At 43.5% G+C, this 18,307-nt stretch overlaps 1 protein-coding gene across 3 annotated transcripts in view; it reads left to right on the top strand.

Moving 5' to 3' along the window:
- Positions 1-18,307, top strand: part of CSMD3 (CUB and Sushi multiple domains 3) — a 1,044,618-nt gene that overhangs the window by 971,104 nt on the left and 55,207 nt on the right. For all 3 annotated transcript variants that reach the window (XM_061605340.1, XM_061605331.1, XM_061605321.1), the window contains one exon: positions 13,196-13,372. In XM_061605340.1, coding sequence (XP_061461324.1) covers positions 13,196-13,372 — 177 coding nt within the window. The remainder of the gene's footprint in view (positions 1-13,195; positions 13,373-18,307) is intronic.

Below are 18,307 nucleotides of genomic sequence, written 5' to 3'. Positions count from 1 at the left end.
GTGCTATCATATCTCCCCTCAGTCTTCTCTTCTCCAGGCTAAAGATGCCCAGTTCGTTCAGTCTCTCCTCATAGGGCTTTGTTTCCAGTCCCCTGATCGTCCTTGTTGCCCTCCTCTGAACCTGTTCCAGTTTACATCCTTCTTGAAGTGCGGAGACCAGAACTGGACTCAGTATTCAAGATGAGGCCAAACCAGTGCTGAATAGAGGGGAACTAATACTTCACGTGATTTGGAAACTATAGTTCTGTTAATGCAGCCTAATATAGCATTTGCCATTTTTGCATCCACATCACGCTGTTGGCTCATATTCAGCTTGTGATCAACGACAAGTCCAAGATCCTTCTCATATGTCGTATTGCTGAGCCAAGTATCCTCCATCTTATAACTGTGCAACTTTTTCCTAAGTGTAGAACTTTGCATTTATCCCTGTTGAATTTCATTCTGTTGTTTTTAGCCCAATGTTCCAGCCTATCAAGGTCCCTTTGAATTTTCTTACTGTCTTCCATGGTATTAGCTATGACCCCCAATTTTGTATCATCTGCAAATTTGATAAGCATGCTCTGTACCTCCTCATCCAAGTCATTAATAAAAATGTTGAAGAGCACTGGGCCCAGGACCGAGCCCTGTGGTACCCCACTCGTTACTTCCGCCCAGTTTGAGAAGTAACCATTGATAAGCACTCTTTGAGTACAATTCTGGAGCCAACTGTGGATCCACATGATAGTTGTCCCATCCAGCCCACATTTAACTAGCTTGCTAATCAGAATATCATGGGGCACTTTGTCAAAAGCTTTGCTGAAGTCGAGATATATTATGTCCACAGCATTCCCACAGTCTACAAGGAAGGTTACCTGATCAAAACATGAGATGAGATTAGTTTGGCAGGATTTGTTCTTCGCAGCAGCCGAGGATTGGTAGGCGGGGAGGGGGTGTGGCAGTTATTTATCGGGAGTCTTTGGTTTTCGCCAGACCCCCCCTCCATGAGACCAAGTTTGTTGATTGTATGTACTGGAGGTTGGGCCCAAAGGGCAGTTTAGGGATTCTTCTTGTGTACTGCCCACCCCGCTGCACAGCAGACTCCCTGACCGAGGTGCTTGAGATGGTCTCGGCTGTGCGGGTGCTCTCCCCCAACCTATTGGTTTTGGGGGATTTCAACGTGCACACTGAGACCGTTCTCACGGGAGCCCCTCGGGATTTCATTGAAACCATGACTTCTTGGGAACTGCACCTTGGTAATACAGGGCCAACCCATGTAGCCGGTCATGCTATTGACCTTGTGTTTGCCTCTGGAGGGGAAGGGAGTGCTCTGGAAATAGAGACTGTAAATTCTATACCCGTGTCATGGTCAGATCACTATCTGGTGAATATAGACCTCATAATGCCGCACACCCTCCTCAGGGTTCAAGGGCCTATTAGGATGGTCCGCCCCAGACACCTGATGGAATCTAATGGATTCCTGAATGCGCTGGGGGATTTGGAGCTGACTGAAGGTCATCCGGTCGAGACCCTGGTGTTGGAGTGGAATAGGGAGATCTCCAGGGCAATATACCGGGTGGCTCCGAAACGTCCTCTTCCCCTGAATAGAACTCAGACAGCACCCTGGTATACACCACGGTTGCGGGGTCCGAGACAGGAGGTGAGACGACTAGAGCGCCGGTGGCAGAAATCTCACACCGAAGACGATCGGACACTGGTTAGAGCAGCAATAGCAGCCTACCAGGTGGCAATAAAGGCAACAAAGAGGGATTTCTTTGCTGCCTCTATTGCATTGGCAGAATGTTGTCCCAGGAGGCTGTTCCAAGTGGTCCGAAGCCTGGTCGGTCCAGCTGCTCAGGAACCTATGGAGCATTCCAAAGCTTCCTGTGACAAGTTTATCAAACATTTTGCCGATAAAATCGAACGCCTGAAGAGCATGATCCCGTACGCCGTGGTTACAGGAAGTGTGCCAGAGTCGGCCAGTTGCATTCCGGTCCGATGGGATCGGTTTCAGCCTCTCCTCGCTGAGGAAGTGGACAAGGTGCTCTCTACTGTGAAGCCAACCACCTGTTTGCTTGATCCTTGCCCTTCGTGGCTCATTATGAGCTGCAAAGAGAAACTGGGTGAAGGGATCAAGGCAGTGGTAAATGCATCCTTGAAAGAGGGTGCAATCCCATCAGCCTTCAAGGAGGCAGTGATAAAGCCCATCTTAAAAAAGCCCTCCTTGGATCCCCAAGAGTTGAATAACTTTCATCCAGTTTCAAATTTACCATTCTTGGGCAAGGTGATAGAACGAGTGGTGGCCAAACAGTTACAGACACACTTGGATGAAGCAGATTATTTGGATCCATTCCAATCGGGCTTCAGGACTGGTCATGGAACTGAAACAGCCTTGGTCGCTCTGGTGGATGATATGAGGAGGGCGTTGGATAGGGGAGAATATACCTTCCTCGTCCTCCTAGATCTCTCAGCGGCTTTTGATACCGTTGACCACGGCATCCTGTTAAATCGCCTAGAGGGATTGGGAATCAATCAAAGGCCCTTCTCCGAGTTCCGACTCATAGAGAGGCTTGGAGGGTTGTAACGAGATCTAGGGCCTTTTCAGTGGTGGCCCCCGAACTATGGAATAGTCTCCCCAATGAGGTTCGCCTGGCGCCTACACTTCTATCTTTTTGGCGCCAGGTTAAAACCTTTTTATTTTCCCAGGCTTTTTAAATATTTTAAATTTTTGTTGTTATATAGACCAGGCTGTTAATTGTTTAACATATATGCTTAGTGTTACTATTGTCATTTTAATGTATTTTTATTGTATCGTATTTATGCTATGCTGTGCACCGCCCAGAGAGCCTCTGGCTTCGGGCGGTATAAAAATTGAATAAAATAAAATAAATAAATGGGGGGCACTGTTTTACAGTGGTTCCATTCCTATCTCTCAGGTAGGATCCAACGGGTGGCAGTGGGGGATGAGGTTTCAGACCCTTGGCCTCTTAATTGTGGAGTGCCACAGGGCTCTATCCTCTCCCCCATGCTATTCAACATCTATGTGAAGCCGCTGGGAGCTATCATCAGGAGTTTTGGGCTGCAGTGTCATCAATATGCCGATGACACTCAGCTCTACCTCTCCTTTAAGTCCTCACCAGAGTTGGCTCTGGAAACCATGTCCAAGTGCCTGGAGTCCATAAGTGGATGGATGGGCGAGAACAGACTGAGGCTTAATCCCGATAAGACTGAGGTGTTGCTTGTAGGTGACAGGAGAAGGTTGGGAAATATCGACCTGGTCCTAAATAGGGTAAGATTGCCCCTGAAGGACCAGGTCCGCAGCCTAGGGGTCATTCTTGACTCCCAGCTGTCCATGGAGGCTCGGGTGTCAGCTGTGAGCCGGGCAGCTTGGTATCAATTACATCTGATACAGAGGCTGTGACCCTACCTTCCTGTACATCTGTTCCCGCAAGTGATACATGCTCTGGTCTCCTCTCGCTTGGACTACTGTAATACGCTGTATGTGGGGTTACCCTTGAAAACAGTCCGGAAACTCAGCTGGTACAGAACACGGCGGCACGCTTGATTGAGCATAGCCGTCGCCGGGATCACATTACCCCAGTGTTAGTAGATCTACACTGGTTACCAGTGGTTTAGTTCATAGTTTATTTAGTTCATAGTTTATTTATATACCACTTTTTGGCCAAAAGGCCCCCAAAGTGGTGAACAACATATTAAAACATATTACAAAAAAAAAAAAAATTACGTAAGAAATAACCAGTAAAAAAATACAGTAAAATTACAATGCAACAAGAACAAAGTAAAAAAAAATATTGCAACAAAAACAATGTGTTCTTTGTTTTCAAATGATGCACACAATTACCACAGCAGACATGGATTTAGGAGAGACATTCCTTCTTTCTCGGAAACTTATAATGTCATCGGCCAAGTTGTTCCTTACCAGGCTCAATTCAAGGTGTTGGTGTTGACCTTTAAAACCCTAAACGGTTTCGGCCCAGTTTATCTGAAGGACCGCCTCCAGTATCATCAATCAGGCTGCCTCACAAGATCAGCCACGCAGAACCTCCTCTCGGTCCCACCAGTCAAAGCAGCCAGACTGGTGCGGACCAGGGAGAGGGTGTTCTCAGTGGTGGCCCCCACCCTCTGGAATTCTCTCCCTTATGACCTCCGACATGCTTCCTCCCTGATGGGTTTCCGCCGAGCTTTAAAGACCTGGCTCTTCAGGCAGGCCTATAATTTTGGGGTGGACTAGCTTTCTGTTGTATTAATTAGATGTTTTATATCAGATGTACTGTATATTGTAAATTGTTTTTGTATATGTATATTGTAGATTGTATTTTAATTGTTGTTGTAAGTCGCCTAGAGTGTCCGAATAGTCGGACAGATAGGCGACTAAAAAATAAAATTTATTATAATTATTATTCATAAATCCATGTTGGCACCTAGTAATCACTGCATTGTTTTCAAGGTGCTTACAGATTGACTGCTTTATAAACTGCTCCAGAGTTTTTCCAGGGACTGATGTTAGGCTGACAGGTCTGTAGTTCTCCCGTTCCTCCTTCTTGTCCTTTTTGAAGATAGGGACAACATTAGCTCTTCTCCAGTCATCCGGCACTTCACCAGTCCTCCATGATTTCACAAAGATAATAGACAGCGGTTCTGAGAGTTCTTCAGCCAGTTCCTTCAATACTCTAGGATGCAGTTTATTGGGCCCTACCGATTTGAACTCGTTCAAAGTGATTAGGTATTCCTTGACCATTTGTCTATCAATCTTAAGCTCCAATCCTTCCCCTTCTATTTCATGCTTCCTGGGAGGGTCACAGACCCTTTTCGGGGAGAAGACTGAGGCAAAGTAGGAATTAAGCACTTCTGCCTTTTCTTTGTCATCTGTTATCATTTTGCCATCCTCATTGTGTAGCTGTGCCACCATTTCTTTTCTCTGTCTTTTACTATGGACATACCTGAAGAAAGCTTTTTTGTTGCTTTTAGCATCCCTCGCTAGCCTCAGCTCATTCTCAGCTTTAGCCTTCCTGACACCATCCCTGCAATTCCGTGATACCTGCCTGTTCTCTTCCTTTGTGGCCTGGCCTTCTTTCCACTTCCTGTGTGTGTCCTTTTTTGTTTTCAGGTCCTCTCTAAGCTTTTTGTGAAGCCACATTGGCTTCTTCTACTGTTTCCCCCCTTTTTCCTTGTTGGAATTGCTTGCCATTGCTCTTTTAGAATTTCCTTTTTTAGAAACTCCCACCTATCTTGTGCTCCTTTTCTCATTAGGGTGGCTTGCCATGGAACCATACTTATAATTGTTCTGAATTTATTAAAATCAGCTTTCCTGAAGTCCAGGGTGTGCGTATGGCTACTCTCTTTGCTTCTGTTAAAATCAAGAATTCAAGTATGGTGTGGTCACTTTCCCCCAGAGTACCCGTAACTGCCATTTCATCCACCAAATCATCTCTATTCATTAGAATCAAATCCAGGATAGCTGATCTTCTGGTTGCTTTCTCCACTTTCTGTAGGAGAAAGTTATCTCCAACACAAGTCAGAAATTTCTTGGAGGGGCTGCGTTTAGCAGAATTTGTCTCCCAACAGATATCAGGATAATTGAAATCCCCCATTACTACTACATCATGCCTCCTCGAAACATTGGCAATTTGCTTTTCAAAAGTTACATTCTTGTCTTCTCCTTGATTGGGTGATCGGTAGTAGACTCAAGCACCACATTCCTTTCATTACTTGCCCCATGAATTTTAATCCAGATAGTCTTGGTGGAGCTACCAAGCTCATCTTCCTGTGTTTCTGTGCAGGGATATATATTTTTAACATATAGTGTGACTCCACCTCCCTTTTTATTCCTTCTCTTCTTTTTGAACAAGTTATATCCTTCAATTGCTGTATTCCAGTCACGGGAATCGTCCCACCAAGTTTCAGTTATACCTATCAAGTCATAATAGTCCTGCTGTATTAAGAGTTCAAGTTCATCCTGCTTGTTTCCCATGCTCTGTGCATTAGTATACAGACATTGAAGACCATGTGATTCATGGCTTGGCTTCCTTACTACATTTTTCTGAGGGCTGTTACTGGGCCCTATTAGAGCCGATCTCTCTGGTCCTGTTACTGTGCACAGGCCTTCATCAGTCGTTACCACCAAGTTTATGTCTCCCTCCCCCTTAGGATTCACTTTAAAGCCCTCCTGATGAACTTCATTTAACATCAAAGTATAAGACTCTGAAGGCATATCTTAGTTAAAATAGGTTACAATAGATGAAAGACTGAGTCCTGTTACAGAAACAAAGTTACAAAGTACATGGAAATACATTTTATTTTATTTTTATTTTTTTATTTTCATTTCTAGACTGCCCATAGCTAATAGCTCTCTGGGCGGTGTACAAAATGAGATTAAAATACAATATAGAATAATATTGTACTGTTATAATACAGTACGGCCCCACTCATACAGCGGGTTACGTTCCGGACCCCCGCTGTAAAGCGAAAACCACTGTAAAGCAGAACTCAGTGAATAGAATGGCGTGCAATGCCCGAAAACCGCCATAAAAGTGGAACAAGCGCCGTATGAGTGGGGATTTAGTCTAATTGCATCTAATTGAGACCGCTGCATTAGCGAAGTGCCATAAAGCGAAGCGCTGTAAAGCGGGGCCCTACTGTACATCGCCCATCAGATGTCATGGATGGAATAGATGGAATTGTTCTCCTGCATTCTCTTTGACCCTCACTCCGGCCAGAGTGGACGATAACAAATGCTGTAAAAGCTTAGCTTTTATTCATTTTCTTATTAAAGAAAAGGAGGCATTTTCAAGGCCTTATCAGCCACAATTTTTTCATTGAGCCTTTCCCTGCCACCTCATCAGATCATTAGGCAGTCCTAGTGTGATTTATATCAACAACTAGTTTGCTTAACTTCACCATATAAGGGGCTTCCTTTTGGTACAGCCAGAGTGTTGGCTGACTGCCTAGACTTCCTTATCACTTTGTACTTTGCCTCACAACAAAGCATTGCTTTATTCAGAAGGGAGGGCAAGAAGCCCATTTTTAAAAGGAGAACTTTTTTACTCTTCACATCTTATGCATCAATTCACTAATAGGCAAAAAACCTTGCGGTTTAAGAACATACCTGTAGCCAACAGATATTTCTATCAAACTTTAAAAAGCAGGGAAATTGCGCAGCTAGAGTGAATGCACCAGGGTAGCAGGAGCCCTGACCTCCTCTCTGAGATATTGGACTGCCCTACAAATTTGTTAAAATGCAAACACAATTTGGGTTGGTCTTTCACTGTCCAATCCACTTGCTGTGTAGCTTGGAAGAATTTGGTAATATGTGGTCTTGTTTTAGCAGGGAGGAAGCAACATTATTAAGACAGTTGATATTATAAGCAAAATATGAATTCCTGTGGCAAACACTCTTACACATAAATTATAGTACTTTCCGAAAGTTTGTTTTTAAAAACTTATCATTCATAAGTGATTACATGACATATTTGGCAGATGATTAATGCTTTTATTTATTTTTTTATTATTTATTTATAATAAATAATAAATAAAATAAATTTATTATTTATTTATTAAATGTATATCCCACCCTTCTTCCTAAGGTGGCAAACAAAAACACTAAAAACACTCTAAAACATCTTAAAAACAAAATACTTTCAAACATATTAAACCAAAACATCTTTAAAAACATATTAAAACAAAGCATCTTTAAAAACATATTTTTTACAAAAAGCTTTAAAAACATCTAAAAATAATTCCAACACAGACTGGTATAAGATCTCTACTTAAAAGGCATGTTGAAAGAGCGTCAGTGCCACAATACTAAAGGTCTGTTTCCTATATTGTGCGGAATGGACCTCCTGATAAGGTAACTGCAGGAGGCCCTTGACTGGGTATATAAGGGGTAAGATGGTCTTCAGATATCCTGGTCCCAAGCTGCATAGTATTTTGTACACCAAAACCAGAAACTTGAACTTGGGCTGGTAGCTAATGGGCGACCCATCACCGGCCCATGGCTTGCACAGCCTCTCCCAATTCAGATGTTACAAAGAAATAGAGCTGGGTATCATCAGTATCCAGCTGACACTTTGCCCCAAATCTCATAATGACAGCATTGGGGACAAGATGGTACGCTGCGGTACCCCACAGCACAACTGCCAGGGAGCTGAAAAACAATCACCCAATGCTGCCCTCAGAAAATTATCCTGGAGTTGGATCAGAACAACTGTAAAACAGTGCCTCTGATACCCATTTCACCAAGTCGACTCAGATGGATACCATGGTCACTGGTATCAAAAGGCTCTGAAAGATCAAATAAGAATAACAGGGTTGCACTCCTGTGCTTATCCCAATAAAGGTCATCCATCAGGACAACCAAGGCCAATTCAGTCCAATAACCAGGCCTGAACCTAGATTGGAATGGATCAGGATACTCTGTTTCATCCAAGAGTATTTGCAATTGCTGTGCTACAGCCCTCTCAATCACCTTCCCTAAAAGGGGGTTATTTGTACCGGATGGTAGTTGTCACAAACCAATGGGTCCAAGGTGGGCTTTTTCAGGAGCGCTGCCTCTTTCAGGGCTGCTGAAACTACTCCCTCCTGCAACAATGTGTTGATCACATGCTGGATCCACTCGGTCAACCCCCCTCAGCAAGCTTTAATAAGCCAAGAAGAGCAAGGGTCAAGAGGACATATTGCTGGCCTCATCATCACAAGCACCTTGTCCACATCATCAGGCCGCATCCACTGAAACCAATCCCAAGATGTTGCAGCAAACATTCCACTGGACATTTCACTGGGGACTACAGTAGATGTGGATGGGGTCTAAAACTCCATTTCCTGGAGCTGATGTCAACAGACCCCTGACAATATGGAAAAGCTCCACTGAACAGCTTCTTGAGGATGTGATGGTGGCAGTGAAGTGGGCCTTCTTCGCCACCCTCACTGCCACACAGTAGGCATAGTTATCTTTTGCTTGTGTCTGATCGGCCTCACAGCACATCTTTTGCCACTTGCGCTCTAGCCATCTTCTACTCTGTTTCATTGCCCTTTATTCACTGGTGTACCAAGGTGCAAACCGGGCTCCACAATGCTGGTAAGGGTGTTCAGGGGCAACCATGTTCCACAGCATGACAAGGGCTTTAACAGGGTCACCTGCTCTATCTACTGGGAACTCCCCCAGGGCATTCAGGAATCCTGTGAATTACAGTAGTTTCTGGGGTGGACCATCTTAATCTGTCTTCCCTGCAGGGGAAGAGTGGAGTCATAAATCTAAACTTCACCAGGAAGTGGTCTGACCATGACAATGGGATGACATCCACCGTCCCATTTCCAGACCACCCCTTCCTCCATCTGGAGCAAAAACCAATTCAAGGGTGTACCCTGCCCTATGCATTGGGCGGTGACAACTTGAGACAGCCCTATGGTTGTCATGGAGGCCATGAAGTTCTCATGTTAAACCACATGCCAATAGGCCATATACTAGTTTTGAGAGGGCTATGCTGGATAGGGGAAGGGAAGGTAGTCTCAACATTTTATACCAGTTTAATAGATAAAATGATGGGTCAACTAACAGGATTAAAACAACAGTGAGGAGAAGATTTGCAGATAGAAATTGAAAGGCCAGAATGGATTAGTTTATATACATTTAAACATTCTAAGTCTGTGTCCCCAAATAATAGAGAAATAGAACTAAAAATATTGCATAGATGGCATATGACACCAATTCATATGCCACATGTCTCATCTACGATAAGTCCATTATGCTGGTGAGGATGTCCAATTAAAGGCACTTATTTTCATTTATGGTGGACTTGTGCAAAGATAGCAGAGTTTTGGAAATGTCTAATATAATTAAAGATAAAAAAAATGATCAGACTCCAGAACTGTTTTTATTATCTTTATTTATCAGTGGAAATGTTGATTTAAAAGCAAAACCTTTAATTTCAAAGTTATTAATGGCAGCACACCATACGGTACGGTAGTACAGAGGTGGAAAATGCTGGAAGGATTAGACTTCGATACGTGGTATAGAAATATATGCAATATAGCAGTGTTAGATAAAATTGCACATTATCTTTGCTACCTGCAAAAGAATATAAATCACAGGCTTTTGATACCATTTGGAATAATTCATGATGTACATAAATGAAGATGATTTAAGTGGACAACTGTCAGATGCTGCCAGAATCATTTGGTTTTCATAATGAATTTAAAATAATAACTTGCTGCAAAATATTTAGATTTGTACAATATACCTGCTGTCTATGTTATTTTGATTTGCAATGAGGATAATAACTCATTACTGTAAACCGCCCAGAGAGCTTCGGCTATGGGGTGTTATACAAATACAATAAATAAACAAATAAATAAAATTTTTAAAAACCAAGGTGTTACATTACTTAAATATTGCTCTCCTAAAGCATTGTGAGTGGACGTCTCATAAAACCATCCCATCTTATTAAAACTTAGACCTGTCAGCCACAAAAGGGATGCCCCCCGCATCTGCCAACACTGAAGTTTCATTATATGGCACAATTGAGAAATGTTTCAGTTGTTGCAAACACAACGTCTGCAGCATTTTTTTAAATGCCAAAATCTCTGAAGCACCTCAGAGCACTTTGGAGGTCTCCACTTCACCATAAAAACGTATAAGCCCTGTTGGATCAGATCAAATGCCGATCTTATCCAGCATCCTGTTCTTCCAGTGGCCAATCAGATACCTGTGGGAAGCCTGTAAGCAGGACCAGAGCATAAGAGCACTCTCCCCTCCTGCAACTGGTATTCAAAAGCAGACTGCCTCTGATACTGGAGGTATTCACAGCCATCATGGCTGATAGCCATTGAAAGCCTTGTTGTCTGTTAATTTGTCTGAAGCACATTTAAAACCATCCAACTACATCATGGGAGCAAATTCCATCGTTTAAATGTGCAGCTCACCAACCTTGGCTCAGAGGCTTCCAGTATTAGTATATAAATCCCTATACAAGGTGTGTCTCTCTGGCATCCATATTTTACTCTATGGTTCTTTGGATCCTTGAATTACTATCATGTCATCTGCCTAGTTCTGCCCCTGTCCTGTGTGGACAAGCATGAACATTTTCACCCTCATCCCTTAGGGCTGATTTATTATGAACCAGATGCTCCTTATCTCCTGCTGTCTTTCCCCTAGTGATCAGTTTGGTGAATTTGTCTGAAGTTGCCAACTCCAGTTCAGGATTCATCATAATCTGATGCAAGTTCCTACCAATAAGTGCTTAAGACAGGACATACTGATCTTATCAGTAGCATATTACCATAAAAACATAAGAGCCTGCTAGATCAGGCCAATGGCCCATCTAGTCCAGCATCCTATTCTCACAGTGGCCAACCACATTATTTATTTATTTTATTTTATTAGATTTTTATACCGCCCGACTAGCATTAGCTCTCTGGGCGGTGTACAACAGAATATAAAAATACAAAAACATCTCAAAAGGGAAGCTCACAAGCAAGACCTTTCCCCTCCTGGGGTTTCCAGAAACTGGTGTTCAGCAGCATGCTGCCTCTGACAGTGGAGGTGGAACATAGCCATCAGGATTAGTAGCCATTGATAGCCTTACCCTCCATGAATTTGTCTACTCCTCTTTTAAAGCCATCAATGTTGGAGACTATAATTTCCTCTTGTCGGAGAGAATTCCATAGTTTAACTATGCACTGTGTGCATAAGTGCTTTCTTTTGTCTGTCCTGAATCTCCCAACGTTCCATTTGATTGGATGTCCACAAGTTCTAGTGTTAAGAGAAAGAGAAGACAACTCTTCTCTATCCACTTGCTCCATACCATGTATAATTTTATACATTTCTATCATGCCGTCTGAAATAATACCATGAAATAATAGCATTGCTCTGTCAGTCTAGGCACACAGATGCATATAGCAATGCCTTAAGGACTAGAGTAAGAAAGGGATTTCTATACCTGGAAGTGTGTGGGCAAAACTGAGTTGAAAAATATTGTCAGCGGTAAACATTTTAGTCTGAAATGTAACATCAACACATCAATAGATTGTATATAGTGCTGGTTTACACCTAGGTTATAAATTATCATTAGCAGAAAGAGAAGTCAATAACCTTAGACAACTTCAAATGACTTAAAAATACTGAATTGCAATAAATAAAACAAAGAAGTGATCTGTTTTTTTCATTGCATAAATGTCATGCTATTAAACTTGGAAACTTTAAAGATGACTTTGATCTCATGAAATAAAACAATTCTATAATATTTCTTTTCCCCTAAAATATTGACCAAAGCTGAATCACATGAATGGACTCATTAAATTTAAATAGAACTATTTGCATATGAGAAGCATTTGGAAGTCAGCATCCCATAGTATAATGTACTATAATCTTTCATAGCGTTTTGTTGTGCCCAGAGGCTACAGTACTGAGTAATTACCATTAGTATTTTTCTCAGAAACAGCAAAATATCAGAGAACATGTTCTGCACCAAAATTGGATACAATAATTAAACTAATAAAGAACAAAACACTTGTTTTTCTCAACATTTTACACAAATATTATCCTGTGGTTTCCTTAGGAATGTAGGAAGCTGCTTGATACCAAGTGAGACCACTGGTCTATCTAGCTCGTTGTTGTCTACACTGACCAGCAGCGGCTCTCCGGGGTTTCAGGCCGTGGTCTTTCATATTGAGGATGATACCAGTGGTTGAACCTGGGAACTTTTGCCTGCAAAGCATGTGTTCCAGCACTGAGCTCCCACCAGAATAGGACTGCATGTTGGGAGTTTGTCACCAGGTTCCAACTAAAGCAATGGAAATGTGGAGGCTTATCCACAGGTGAACCTCTGAAGGTTTGAGAGCGCAACCAAGGACATTCACTTTGGTACCTGCGTAAAACATTTCTGTTTATGCAGGCCTATCCAGACACACCAATATTGTTGTGCTTTAATCTTTTTTTAGTTCACTACTGTTTAAATTGTCTTTTAAATGTTTTTAGTTACTTGTTTGTAACTGGTTTTATTGATAATGTTAATGTTTCTTATAAACCACTTAGAGGTTTTCTTACAATCAAGTGGTATCTACATATTGTTAAGATAAAATAAACAAATCTCCACTTACTGGAATATTATATGGAACATTGAATAGAGTTTTGAAGGTTTGTTGCTTTTAGTGATGCTTCTGTCTTTCCTCTGATTCCTTTATTTCCTCATTGAATTTCTAGCTGTCCAATGTGGGAATCCTGGGACAACAGCTAATGGGAAGGTGTTTCGAATAGATGGCACAACATTCTCTAGTTCTGTAATTTATTCCTGTATGGAAGGCTACATCTTGTCTGGACCTTCTGTAAGGCAGTGTACTGCCAATGGAACATGGTCTGGCTCCTTGCCAAATTGCACAAGTAAGTACTCATGCTTTTATTTAAGGGCTCATTCATACTTCTGTTTAATCTTCAAGGTAAGCCCATTGTGTCTCCATTAATTTTCCATTTTCCATAAGATGTTGCCTCCAATCACTGCCTTCCCACATTTCCCCTCCCTTAATCCCAAGTTTCTCATACTAGCTTGAAACTGGCAAGATGGTCTCTTTCCTGCAAATCCACAACTGTGAGACACATATAGTAAAAAACTGCCTTGTAGGAAGGGCAAATGAACCTCTCCTCCTCCAGTGTACATCTTTAAAAAATAATTTCATGGACTAAAATATGCTACATGTTGTTATCCATGTGTACCTGTTTGATCGGCAAGCCCTAGAATTCTGTCTGATTGGACTGTTTCTCCCTGTCAATCAAGACTCTACTGTCAATACAACATAAAAATGAGGTATTTCAGTTACGCCTATGGGTTGTAGTCAGTTCAGTCCTACTCAGAGTATACTTGTTGAAATTAATGAATGTTAGACATGCTTATTAACTTCAGTGGGTCCACAGTGAGTAGCACTAGCATTGAATACCACCCCTTTGTCTATAGCTGCCTCTGACTGAATCCATGTGGGAGACCTGCGTTGTCCGCACATATAAGTGACCTACCTTCTTAATGATGCAGTGTGGGTTAGATATGTAGAAATCATATCATTGTTTCTTACTGATTTTCTCTCCTGAGCCCCTATTCCTGTAAAATCTCTCTGAATTGAACCCCTGGGATTGGCTGTTTCTCTTAAAGACCCAAAGAGCAATTTCTGATGTGTCAGACACTAGGTCAAGTTGCTTATACTCTAATTCAAAGTAAACCATGCACAGGGGGATCTGTTCAGTTGCAGCTAGCATCGGGTTCTCTGCTCCCCGCTGAAACTTGCAGCTTCCACTAAAACTTGCAGCTCCTTCCAGCTCAGGAGTAAGAGAGGAAAGGAAGAGATATGCAATCTCCTTCTTAGGATTAGGACAGTCCACTGAACTGAATAGGGCTTACTTCTGACTGAGTAGACAGGAGGAATGCAGTGTTAGAGACTATGTTATCAAAATATTTACTCATGTGTTTTGTCTTAAAACTATGAATTTTCACTACTGTTCCCATTAGTCATTCTTGTTTTAGTTACCATTTTATTCAGTTGCTATCACGTGTCCTAAATGGCTGCCTTTATTTTCAATTTATTTATTTTCTCAATTTATGGATTTTTAAAATCTTTATATTTTTCTGTAACTCACCATTTTTTCCTATGTCATTTATTTTCTTTATGTAAACTTTGCAGCTTTAATGAAGTCATCACCTCTTGGTGAATCATGTTATTTAATTTTTAAAAATCTGGAAATGTGATGTTTGGAAGAATATTTGCTTTTTCTGCATTTTTGACATATTTTCAAACTCTAGGTACAATGCAAATATTTAACATCTCAGATCTCTCTATCAGAACCCTAAATTTGGATTTAAGTCAGTAGAAACCTCTGTGGACAGATCTGCAAAAGTAACTATATGCAGCAAAAGTCAGAAAATGAAGAGTTAGAAATAGGATAAGCTATGAGTACCTGGGTTCTACAGCTGGAGGGGAGGGCGACCAGAACTCACTCACCAGGCACTGAATTATTGTCAGCCAAAGCATCTTAAATATTACTGTTTTCATTTGAATTAAAATATTTACTTGTTGTGGCTTTCTGGACAACAAACAAAAACCCAGTTTAGATTTGCAGCACTGAAAACGTGCTTATTTATTTATTTATTTATTGCACTTGTGTACCGCCCCATAGCCGAAGCTCTCTGGGCGGTTTACAGCAATCAAAAACATTAAAACAAATACACAATTTAAAAACATATTTTAAAAACAATTTAAAACACAATTTTAAAATTCAAAACAATATAAAAACAATTTAGAAACACATGCTAAAATGCCTGGGAGAAGAGGAAAGTCTTGACCTGACACCGAAAAGATAACAGTGTTGGCGCCGGGAGCACCTCGTCAGTCAGGTCATTCCATAATTTGGGGCCCACCACTGAGAAGGCCCTCTCCCTTGTTGCCACCCTCCGAGCTTCCCTTTGAGTAGGCAGGGCCTTTGATCTTGATCCCAGAAGGAGAACACAGCGGCAAACAAAAACATTAAAAACACTCTAAAACATCTTAAAAACAAGAGACTTTAAAACATATTAAGCAAAATGTATTTAAAAACATGATTAAAACAAAACATATCTAAAAACATATTTTTAAAAAAGCTTAAAAAACATCTTAAAAAGTAATTCCAACACAGATGCAGACTGGAGTAAGGTCTCTACTTAAAAATAAGCTGTGTTATAATTATATGTTCTATGTAACAGGACTTCCATAGTATTATATACTGCCCATTTCTGAGCAGTAAAAGTTTTCAGGAATTATACTTACAGGATTTAGTTTCCTTTACTCATGACTGACTGACTGATTGATTGAATTTGTTTATATGCCACCTTTCCACAGCAAGCTGTGCCAAAGCAACTTACAACCACCATTCAAAATAGTAGAACATTTGAGTTGGGACCTACAACAAAATGTTGCAGTGTAGGGTACTATTTAATGATCCAGCATGCCCTTTTCCGGGATGCTTCATTCCATTCTCCCACTCCTTCGCCTTCCATCACCTCCCAATAATCAGTCAACATTTTGTTGTCATGGACTATGTCCGGTCATCATTGGACTGTTTGCAAAAACAAAACAAAACATAAGTTTTTTTATACTGCTGCAGTCTTTCCCCGTTCCATGCCCGGGACTTACCGGGCGAAGGGGTGTGTTTGCGGCCGCCGCCAAAGCCGGGCCACCATCTTGGGGTGTGTGCGTGCACGCAGCGTGCAGGCACGCTGACGTAGCACACAGCGAGGGGGCGGGGCGGCAGACGGCCATTTAAGGCCGTGCCGCCAGCCGCCAGCCGCCCTCCCTCACTGCAAACCTCTGCGGTCACAGCATGATTTTCTGGGCAGACCCGCATTGGAACGCAGCTGGGGCGCCGGGGGATGCGTTGGGACGGTCTCCTGCCTACCTTGTTCCAGTCGGCTGTGGACCGGGTGGTGCCCCAGGTGCTGGTCATCCACCTGGGAGGTAATGACTTGGGCCTGTTGAAGGGCAAGGCCCTGATCGAACAGGCATGTAGTGACCTCCAGGCCATTGCGCTGCGCTGGCCGGGGGTGCACTTGGTATGGTCTGACATCCTGCCGCGTAGGACGTGGAATTGTGCTGGTGACCCACGGGGAATGGACAGGGCTCGGAAGAAGGTTAATAGACAGATTCAGAGGGCCATCAAGGGCCTGGGGGGTTCTGTCATACACCACCCAGAGATCAAGCACGATAGGCTGGAGTTGTTCAGGCCAGATGGCGTGCACTTGACTGACGTGGGCAATGACATCTTCCTGATGGACCTGCAGAGGGGTGTGCACCAGATTCTTATTGGGTGTGGGGTAAAGGGAGACTAAGCAGAGGCTTGTCCCCCTTTTGTGGCAAGGAAGCATGGGGGAAAGGTTAAAAGGGAAAGGGCAGCTAGGTGACACCTTTAGGCACCTTTGGGGGTGATTGGCGGTCCGGGAGCCTGCAGCTCAGGGCTATACGGCCCGGGGGCAGAACACGGGCCGCTTTGGGGGCCAACATGCCTCATCCGCTTGGAGTTTCAGGGCTCCGGGGGGCGGTGATGTGGGTTGGACCCCCTACACATCTTCAGGGTGTGGCCAGAGCTGGGGCCTGGCACAGGGCAGCCCCAGGCTCAGGCAAGGTTTGGTTGCCTTATAGCTGCAAGCAGGCTTCGCCTGGATCAGCAGAATTCCCCCTCACTTGATTGTCCCTCTGCAGGTTCATTGGTTATAATTGACTCTGTTTTTAATAAAGTGGCCCATGATTTAACCCAATGAATGGTGTCTGTGTTTATTTCGGCAATAGGCCACAACCCCGTTCCGCGCCCGGGACTTACCGGGCGAAGGGGCGTGTTTGCGGCCGCCGCCGAAGCCGGGCCACCATCTTGGGGTGTGTGCGTGCACGCAGCGCGCAGGCACGCTGACATAGCACGCAGTGAGGGGGTGAGGCGGCAGACGGCCATTTAAGGCCGTGCCGCCAGCCGCCCTCCCTCACTGCAAACTTGGCGGCACCCGCCCGACCCTTCCTTGGCTGCAATGTGATTCATTTGGTCGCTACGGGGCCGACTAGGAATTTTTGGCCTGCCTGCCTCGCTTTGCTGGCAGGTTTCTTTTGCCTACTCCACACTGTGGCTGTAGGGGAGGGTCAAGGGTTAGCACGGGTGCCTGCGGGGGCTAATAGGCTAATTGGTTTGTTTTGGCTTAATAGTTTAATGGTCACTGGTCAAGCAAGCGTGGGGGAAAGGTTAAAAGGGAAAGGGCAGCTAGGTGACACCTTTAGGCACCTTTGGGGGTGATTGGCAGTCCGGGAGCCTGCAGCTCAGGGCTATACGGCCCGGGGGCAGAACACGGGCCGCTTTTGGGGCCAACGTGCCTCATCCGCTCGGAGTTTCAGGGCTCCGGGGGGCGGTGATGCGGGTTGGACCCCCTACACATCTTCAGGGTGTGGCCAGAGCTGGGGCCTGGCACAGGGCAGCCCCAGGCTCAGGCAAGGTTTGGTTGCCCTATAGATGCAAGCAGGCTTCACCTGGATCAGCAGAATTCCCCCTCACTTGATTGTCCCTCTGCAGGTTCATTGGTTATAATTGACTCTGTTTTTAATAAAGTGGCCCATGATTTAACCCAGTGAATGGTGTCTGTGTTTATTTCGGCAATAGGCCGCAAACCATGTTAATAAATGATTGATTTTAATATTCCCCACCCTCACCAGGTGGGATCACCACCTCCACCACCCTTCCCTGTGGGACTTCTGCCTGGCAGACCTGCATCCTGCAGGACCAGGCCCCAGGTACCCAGCCAGCTGGGACTGATTGCTACCACCT

This window comes from Rhineura floridana, chromosome 1, assembly GCF_030035675.1.
Source record: "Rhineura floridana isolate rRhiFlo1 chromosome 1, rRhiFlo1.hap2, whole genome shotgun sequence".
In the NCBI taxonomy this organism is placed as follows: Eukaryota; Metazoa; Chordata; class Lepidosauria; order Squamata; family Rhineuridae; genus Rhineura; species Rhineura floridana.
This window is presented reverse-complemented; position numbering and strand designations above follow the sequence as displayed.